Source organism: Trachemys scripta, chromosome 1 (assembly GCF_013100865.1).
Source record: "Trachemys scripta elegans isolate TJP31775 chromosome 1, CAS_Tse_1.0, whole genome shotgun sequence".
Lineage (NCBI taxonomy): Eukaryota > Metazoa > Chordata > Testudines > Emydidae > Trachemys > Trachemys scripta.
Genome location: NC_048298.1, coordinates 342,002,510 through 342,011,122, shown reverse-complemented (window position 1 = coordinate 342,011,122; position 8,613 = coordinate 342,002,510). Strand labels below are relative to the sequence as shown.

The 8,613-nt window shown below is 50.1% G+C and overlaps 1 protein-coding gene across 1 annotated transcript; it reads right to left on the bottom strand.

Annotated features, from left to right (window-relative positions):
• Positions 1-2,896: 2,896 nt before the first annotated feature.
• LOC117872671 (olfactory receptor 51I1-like) lies at positions 2,897-3,832 on the bottom strand. Its single transcript, XM_034761379.1, has one exon. It carries the CDS (start codon positions 3,830-3,832, stop codon positions 2,897-2,899), a length of 936 nt encoding a protein of 311 aa, XP_034617270.1.
• Between the last annotated feature and the right edge of the window lie 4,781 nt (positions 3,833-8,613).

Sequence of the window (8,613 nt, the reverse complement as noted above, 5' to 3'; positions counted from 1 at the left end):
TGCTACTTCTTGTTGGGGATGCGGGATACCAACGAACCGGGGGTTACTCAGCATGAAGTGCACGATGAGACTGGGGTTCTNAACGTATCTAGTGCTTTTTTGAACCCTGTCATAGTTTTGGCCTTCACAACATCCCCTGGTAATGAGTTCCACAGGTTGTACATTGTGAAAGAAGTACTTCCTTATACTTTTTTTAAACTTGCTCCCTATTAATTGAATTGGGTGACCCTGGTCTGTGTGTTATGAGAAGGAGTAAATAAAACTTCCATATTTACTTTCCCCACACCAGTCACGATTTTATAGACTTCTATCATAACCCCCCCTCCCTCGTCTCTTTTCTAGGCTGTAAAGTCCCAGTCTTTTTAGTCTCTCCTCATACAGAAGCTGTTCCATACCCCTATTCATTTTTGTTGCCCTTCTCTGTACCTTTTCCAATTCTAATATATCTTTTTTGAGATGAGGCGACCAGAACTGCATGCAGTATTCAAGGTGTGAGTATGCCATGATTTATATAGAGGCAATATGATATTTTCTGTCTGATTATTTATCTCTTTCCTAATGGTTCCCAACATTCTGTTCGCTTTTTTGACTTCCGCTGCACATTGAGTTGATGTTTTCATAGAATTATCCACAAATCACTCCAAAATCTCTTTCTTGAGTGGTAACAGCTAATTTAGATCCCATCATTTGATATGCATAGTTGAGATTATATTTTCTGATGTGCATTACTTTTGCATTTATCAGTATTGAATTTCATCTGCCATTGGGTTGCCCAGTCACTCAGTTTTGAGAGATCCCTTTGTAAGTCATCACAGTCAGCTTTGGACTTATCTATCTTGCGTAACTTTGTATCATCTGCAAACTTTGCCATATCACTGTTTTCCCCTTTTTTCCAGATCACTTATGAATCTGTTGAACAGTAGTGGTCCCAATACAGACCCCTGGCGGACCCCACTATTTACCTCTCTCCCTTCTGAAAATTGACCATTTATTCCTAGCCTTTGTTTTCTGTCCATGTTACTGATCCATGAGAGGACCTTCCTTCTTGGACCTTGCTTCTTATCCCATGACACCTTTCTTTGCTTAAGAGCCTTTGATGAGGGACCTTGTCAAAGGCTTTCTGAAAGGCCAAGTCCATTATATCCTCTGGATCATCCTTGCCCACATGTGTGTTGACGCCCTCAAAGAATTCTAGTAGATTGGTGAGGCATGATTTCCCTTTAGAAAAGGCATGTTGACACTTCCCCAACAAATCGTGGTCATCTATGTGTCTGAGAATTCTGTTCTTTACTATGGTTTTAACCAATTTGCCCAGTACTGAAGTTAGCCTTAGCAGCCTGAAATTGCCAGAATTGCTTCTGGAGCCTTCTTTTAAAAATTGGTGTCACATTAGCTAGCCTCCAGTCATTTGGTACAGAAGCTGATTAAAATGATAGGTTACATACTACAGTTATCCCATGTGACCCGTGACCCCAGAGCTACTCTCTAGAGAGACACAGTTACCCTGGGTCACACTCAGTACAACACAGCTGGCACCCACATGGCCTATTGGATACTCAGTGAGCGTAAAGGGCAGGGGAGCCCACATGGTGTCCTAGAGACAAGGCAGATGTGGATGATCACAAGGCCTTGCGGACCATGGGTCACAAAGTGGGAACTACAAGTCTGGCTGTCTGGATGGAAGGAAGCCATGAATAGGAACAGCCCTACACACACACACACACACACACACTCGCACACAAGGTACAGAAGTCAGGAGTAAACGGGAGTGGCCTTGGAGTGCCCTGTGGATGTGTAGCAGAGGTGAATTGGAGTGGCACCCATGTTGCATCTTAGGCGCCCTGCATGTGTGTGTGAGCGGCCTTGCGGAGTACATGGATATGGGGCTCTGTGGGATGGGGATGGCCACTCTATAGCCCTTTCCAAAGTCCACCTTTGAGAACAAGTGTGAGAATTTGGCTGTCTGGATGCACTGCATGTGAGAATGGGTCCCTCACCCCTAGCACCCAATGCCTGGGGCACGGGACTAGAAACAGCCCGGCTCTGCAGCCCTTTGTGTGCAGAGCTTCCAAACCCCATTGTAAGATGAGGGTGTAAAGTCTTGTTGTTTATTTATAGTGTCTGGTCTCCCTCCCCGCCCCCCATGCAGCGGGGGCTAAAAGAAGACAGCCTGGGCCATTGGGGAGAGTGCTGCACACTGGATGTTAGTTTATTTGTGTAATGCACGGTCCTGATTTCTTAAATGTTAACAGCCCGGCCCATGTTAGATTGACAGTCACGGAGAAGCAGCCATGCACTGACTGCGGTACTGCCGAGGGAAAGCCCACGTACGAATCTGCTGCTGGAACTGCCAGTGTGGTCTTGTCGTATTATTATTGTATTTGCATTGCTTTTATTTATAAGACATTTGCAATATCCCCCAGCTCCAAATACGAAAGAGTCTAGAACAGTCATACATTGTCAATTCAAGCTTAACATCACCTGCGTCGAACAAAGAATTGTGCATAATGTACAGATAAAATAGAGAACAAACATCCCCCGAAAGGCCACAATTCACCCACCTAATCTCAGACTTTGTGGCATCTCTTTTTTCATGGTCAGCCAACCCCCCGATACAGAAATCATGGCCCAATGTTTCAAACGAAATGTGAGTTTTTGGTTGCTTCAGTTTTTAGGTGCCCAATCGAAGATGTCTTCAAAGTGTCGATTTTCAGAGAACAAGTGCCCAACCCTGTTTGAAAATCAGGCCTTTGGCCATGTGTCCAGTTGGGTACCCCTTAACTGAAGACCTCCAAATCACTAGCCACTTCTGAAACTTTAAGGCACCCATGCATCCATCCACTTACAAACCAAAAAGATAGACATCAGAAACCATCTCACACCCAGGTTGGGTTAGTTACCTAGAGAACATTTTGAGGATGCTCTTTCGAATCTCCTTGGTTTTTATACTGTAAACGATGGGGTTTATCACAGGGGGCATGAAGAGGTAGACACTGGACATCAGAATGTGGACCAGAGGCGGGGCGTTCTCGCCATACCTGTGTATGACAGAGACTGTGATCATTGGAATGTAGAATATTAAGACAGCACAGACATGGGAGATGCAGGTGTTCAGGGCCTTGAGACGCTGCCCCCCAGAGGCGATACTGAAGATGGTCTTCAGAATCAGAATGTAGGAGATGACAATAAGCAGCAAGTCTATTCCAAAGACAAAGAGAACAGCACATAAGCCGTAGATGTTATTGACTGTGATGTCCGCACACGCCAGCCTCATCACGTCCGGGTGCAGACAGTAGGCGTGGGAGAGGGCTTCGGCACGACAGAAAGGCAAGCGTTTAATAAGAATGGGCAATGGTAAAACCACACTGAAGCTTCTAATCACAACAGCCAGCCCGATTCTCATGATCCTGGGGTTGGTCAAGATGGCCGCGTAGCGCAGCGGGTTGCAGATGGCGACAAAGCGATCGAACGACATGGCCAGTAAAATCCCTGACCCCATGTTGGAAAAGGAGTGAATGAAAAACATCTGGGCCAGGCAGGCGTCAAACACGATGTCTGTGACATTGAAGCAGAAGGTGCTGAGCACCGTAGGCAGGGTCGACAGCGAGACACCGAGGTCGTTGACCGACAACATGCAAAGGAACAAATACATGGGCTGGTGGAGACGCCGGTCTGCCCAGATAATGCAGAGAATAGTGCAATTCCCTACAATGGCAACGACGTAGAACACACAGAAAGGGATCGAGATCCAGTGGTGAGCAGCTTCCAGGCCCGGGAACCCGGCCAGTTGGAACGTTGCGGGCTGGAAGTTGGTGCTATTGAAATCCACCATGATGAGCAGTTGCTGTCCTGGTCAGCTCTAAAGCCCTGTGAAAATGCAAAATGAACCCGTGAGTCGCCCTGGGATCAGAGAAGAGGAAAGGTCAGCGCAGGGCCCCTGGACCACAAATCCTTAGTCACGCTAACAGCTCTTACCTGTTCTTAGTTTCCCCAGGCGCCACCATGATACAAATAATAATCCTGGGGTGATAATCGTTACTTCCAGGGACAGCACCACCTAAAGGACAGGTGGCAGTTCTCAGCTCTGTGGCAAGTGCGCATTGTACGGGGCTCCATACGTTCCCATGGCTGTTGGTATCTATGCGCCTGCGGCACACCTGATATGACATGTTCCTTATATGTATGCAGCGCTGCTGTAGTCCTGGTGATCCCAGGACAGTGGGGAGGGAATATCTTCGATCAGACCAACTTCAGTTGGTGGGAGACAGTGACAAGCTTTTGAGCTCCCACCGAGCTCTTCTGCAGGGCCAACCGAAGTTGGTCCAGTCAAAGATATTCCCTCCCCCACCTTGTCTGTAGGATGTTCCTTATGCAGCACCTGAGACCTGACTTCATCCCTCGCCACGCCAGCTCCTCCCCTGGCCTTCAGTAACCCCCCTTCGTCATGAGGGCGACAAGTCCAGCGCCAGGCCTTGCTAGGCGCGAGGGAGGGCAGAGTCTCCGGGCGCGCAGTCCAGCAACACGCTCCCCTCCAGTGGGCTACTCCTGTGCTTCATTGCCCTGCTGGCTTGGGGCCTGCGTGCTCAGCATCCGGCAGGATGGAATCCTGGCTGAGCAGCAGGAATCCCGGCAGGGCAATCCCCCCCACAACACTAGGCATAGCCAAAGATTTTTCAAGCAATGTTTGAGATGAAAATTTGCCCTAAATCTAAGCAGGCAGCCAGGTAAAGAACCTGGCCCCTGCACTGTGCGGGTCCATTCTCACACACACCTATCACACCTCCAACGTGTGAAACAAGAGCACAGGAGGCAAATGCAAGTCAGCTCTCAAGGGAAGGGTCTATGGCGTCTGTCCTACAATCAGAACCTCACCGCCAGATTCCTGCCGAGGCCCCTGCAATGGGGCTGCACGCAGGCCACGGGGGTCCTGGCAGTAGGATCTGATTGCGAGCTCAGGGCCTATTATAGTAGATATCACATGTGTGCACTAGGGCCCGTGCATCCCACGCACATGGTACATCCCTTCCCATGTGTGCCTTGCAGCACGTCTCCAGTTCCCTGCTGTGCACATGGATAAGGGCAGTTTGCCAGCCTGAAATCCCTGGCTACACTGCAGCGGTGCCTGAAATAAGTTTGGACCACTGCACATTCCGCATGCAGGGGGCCAGGTTCGCTCAGTCTCCAGGTTGCCCCAGGGCCAGAAGGACAAGGACTCATTGTAAGTCCCTCTGTCCTGTTGTTGTTGCTGTTCGGGACAATAAACCATGAGACGATTCCAGTGCGGTAAATGCCGTGAACGCTCCTGCTCCGACTCCCTGCGTCACAGACGCCCACCGATCTCCCACGTAGCTAACATGCTTGGAGGAATGTCTGAAGCTGCAACAACGGCGGGTGCATCTTGGGAGCAGAACGTTTTTTAAAAGCTCACCTGCCCGACAGACTTGCCTGGCAATGACATTTTTGCTGAGCACAACCAGCCGCCCCCTAGCCCTTCGCCTAGTACCCCGTCTCATCGGCCTACTCACCAGCAACGCGCAGGGCCGCAGAGCGGGGAGACCGTCTCTTCACCCCAGAGGCATAAGGCTGCACTGGTAACGGCGTGTGCCCGCTAGGCTCGCAGCACAAGGGTAATTATAACATACCACTAATGAAAGCCATTTGGGGACCGTTCCATTAGTGGGGAATGTCTACAAGCATTTAAAGATGGGAATAAAGCGAGGGGGAAGTTAAAGATTAACCCAGGAGCGTGTGGAACTTACTCTCGGACCAGCCTTACGCAACATGACCCACAGGTAGACTGGTTTAGAGCTCACGCCGGGGGTGCGGATGTTCGCTCAAGCCCCTGGCTCTCACAGACATTCTTGCTTCCCAGGGAGAGCTGGGAACCTGGCCATGAATAAAGATTCAATTAAACCCCCTTGAGTTTGAACATCACGTTACGGGGTCCTCTTTACTCTGCCAGCCAGGAGGTCCGCCCCGTCATCACCAGGCGTGGCTGCAGCTCCATGGACATACCGCAGCTAGCTTCAACCTGGCTAGCGCTGGGTCCGGGAGCAGTGACACTACAGTAATGTGCATGTCTGTGCAAGCGAGCCCAGGGCATCACTACCCAGCGTGCCAGGGCTGCAGCTTCGTTTCACCGCGTCAGAGAGTCTCTGGCCAGTCTGATCTCCTGTCCAACACAGGCCACGAACCCCACCCAGCTCCGCACGTTGAACTCAACCACTGAAATGAGACCAAAGTGTTCCAGCCCTCGGGAGACTGGGCCCCAGGCAGTGCACAGGAGAGACCGAGGGGCATGAGGCCCCCACAATGGCAGGGAACTGATCAAGTGAGAGAGACCCAGATAATCCTGGCAAGTGACCCGCCCCCTCACGCTGCAGAGGAAGGCAAAAAAGCCCCAAGGTCCCTGATAATTTGGTGTCCGTCCCAACCCCACATATGATGGTCAAACCCAGAGCAAGTGAGCAAGAACCAGCCAGCTAAGCTGGTCTCTGAGAGAGAGAGAGAGAGAGAGAGAGAGCGATCGGTTCCACCTCAGAGCCCCAGCTCTCCCTGTCCAGTGCCCCATCTCCAGGCATCATAATCTCGGGTGCTTCAGGAGAAGGAGATTAAAAACACCCAGAATGCATTGGGGAAGGAGGAATCCCTTCCTGACCCCTGCAGGGGGCTGGCTGGAGCCCTGAAGCATGAGCTTTAGGAACATAAACTGGAATTGAGCCCCAGGGTTGCTGAGCCCTGCCCCCTACCATCACAAAATAGCTAGATTAAAGCTAGCCCAAGCTTTCATCTCACCCTGTGATTGCAATAGAGACATGCCCAAAGGCAGAACACTGTCCAGTGGCTGGAAATTGAAGCTAGCCAAATTCCAGGTGAAAATAAGATCTGCTGCAGTTCTAGTTACTGGGTGTGATAGTGTCACATCCGTAACAGAGAAGAACAATGTGCACTGGTGCAGGAATCACAAGATTCAGTCCCGTAGCGTGCGTTGTGCTGATCACACTGCTCCCTTTGGCTTTAGAATCAATGCAATTGTGGCACAAAATGAGAAACCTGGATGAAAATGTTCTTGAATGCGTCTGGATCCGGGTCCTAACAGATACAGCACAAGATGCACTATTAGTTGGTGTCTGCTAGCCCCACAAATCCCACTAAGTACAGGATGACCGGCTCCTTATGCATTTATTTACAATGTTTAGGGGAAAAAGCTACTTGATCATGGGGGACTTTAATCTGGATGACACATCCTGGATGTCTCGTGCTCGCAGTGCTAAAACATCCTTGGGATTTCTAAATATTATAGATGAGAGGTTCCTAACTCGAAAAGTGTTGCATCCAACATGGGGGAATTCTATATTAGACCATGTCCTAGCCGATAAAGAGGAACTGATCACCGAACTGAAAATTAATGGTAGCTTCGGTACATGTGCTCATGACTTAACCACATTTATAATATGCAAACAGAATAAAGCCCAGCCCCGATCTCCTCCTACAACCGTCCTAGCGGGAAGCACTGAAGTAAGGCACCCTGGGGCAGCTTTAAACTAACGCCTTTCGCCCAGCCTCAAAGCACTTCACAAACAGGGCTGGATTGAGCCTCTCGAGTCGCAGCACCTTTGTGAAGCGGGTGTTGTCTCCGTTCTGAGGAGCGGTGATGGCCCAGTTACAAAGGTGTGCTTAAGTGCAAAGAGTCAGGGGGCTGCTTGCTCAGCAGGAGGCTGACGGTCTGGTTACGGGAGTGCTGGAGTGACGCAGGACACCGGGGTTCAATTCCTAGCTCTGCCACAGGCATCCTGTGTGACCTCGGGCAAGTCATTTAATCTGCCCGTGCCTCAGTTTCCCTTCTGTACAATGGGAATAATAGTCACTCTAAGCCCTTTTGGCCTGGGACTGTCTCTGCAGAGCCTACACAACAGGGCCTTGATCTGAGCTGGAGCCTACTAGAATCATATCGCTGCTAACACAACAACGGCCAGGGCCCAGTGGCAGTCGGGTGTCCGTGGACGATTCACGGATGATGTTAGGCTGCACTCACCATGATGGCTCCCTCCCCCCCGGCTCCCCCATGTCTAATTTGAATTTGCCTGGCTTCTTCTTCCAGCCGCCGGCTCTCGTGAGATGCTGATCCCCCCATGCGCTGCACTACAGGACGGCACCGGGGCGACTGCCCAGGAGAAGAATGTGAATAAAATGTCATTCTAATAACATGTTCACTTCATGAAAGAAGCATAAACCAGGACACCGGGTAGCAGAAAATTGCAGAGGGACCCTTATAAACAAACCATTTCAAAATGCAAAAATCCTTCTTGATTTCATGGCATGGAACAACCTAGTGCAGACGTACAGCAGGTTTATAGACCGTCTTGCTGACCAATATTGTCTCACGGTTTCTTTGTACTCCCCCATCTGTCGGTATCCGTCCGTTGTCTCTTGTCCTATGCTTAGAGACCAGCTTTCTGTTCTGGGTTTGTACAGCGCCTAGCACCGCGAGGGCCTGGGCCAGGACTGGGGCTCTCAGGCACTATGGTAAGACAACATAGAAAGAAGGATGATTTTTCAAAATGGTTTAATCGTCCCCAAGAAACAAGCTAATGGCGAATAACCGAGGTATAA

Coding starts and splice junctions, on each gene's coding strand:
- LOC117872671 (XM_034761379.1), bottom strand. CDS start 3,832: ATGGTGGATTTCAATAGCACCAACTTCCAGCCCGCAACGTTCCAACTG.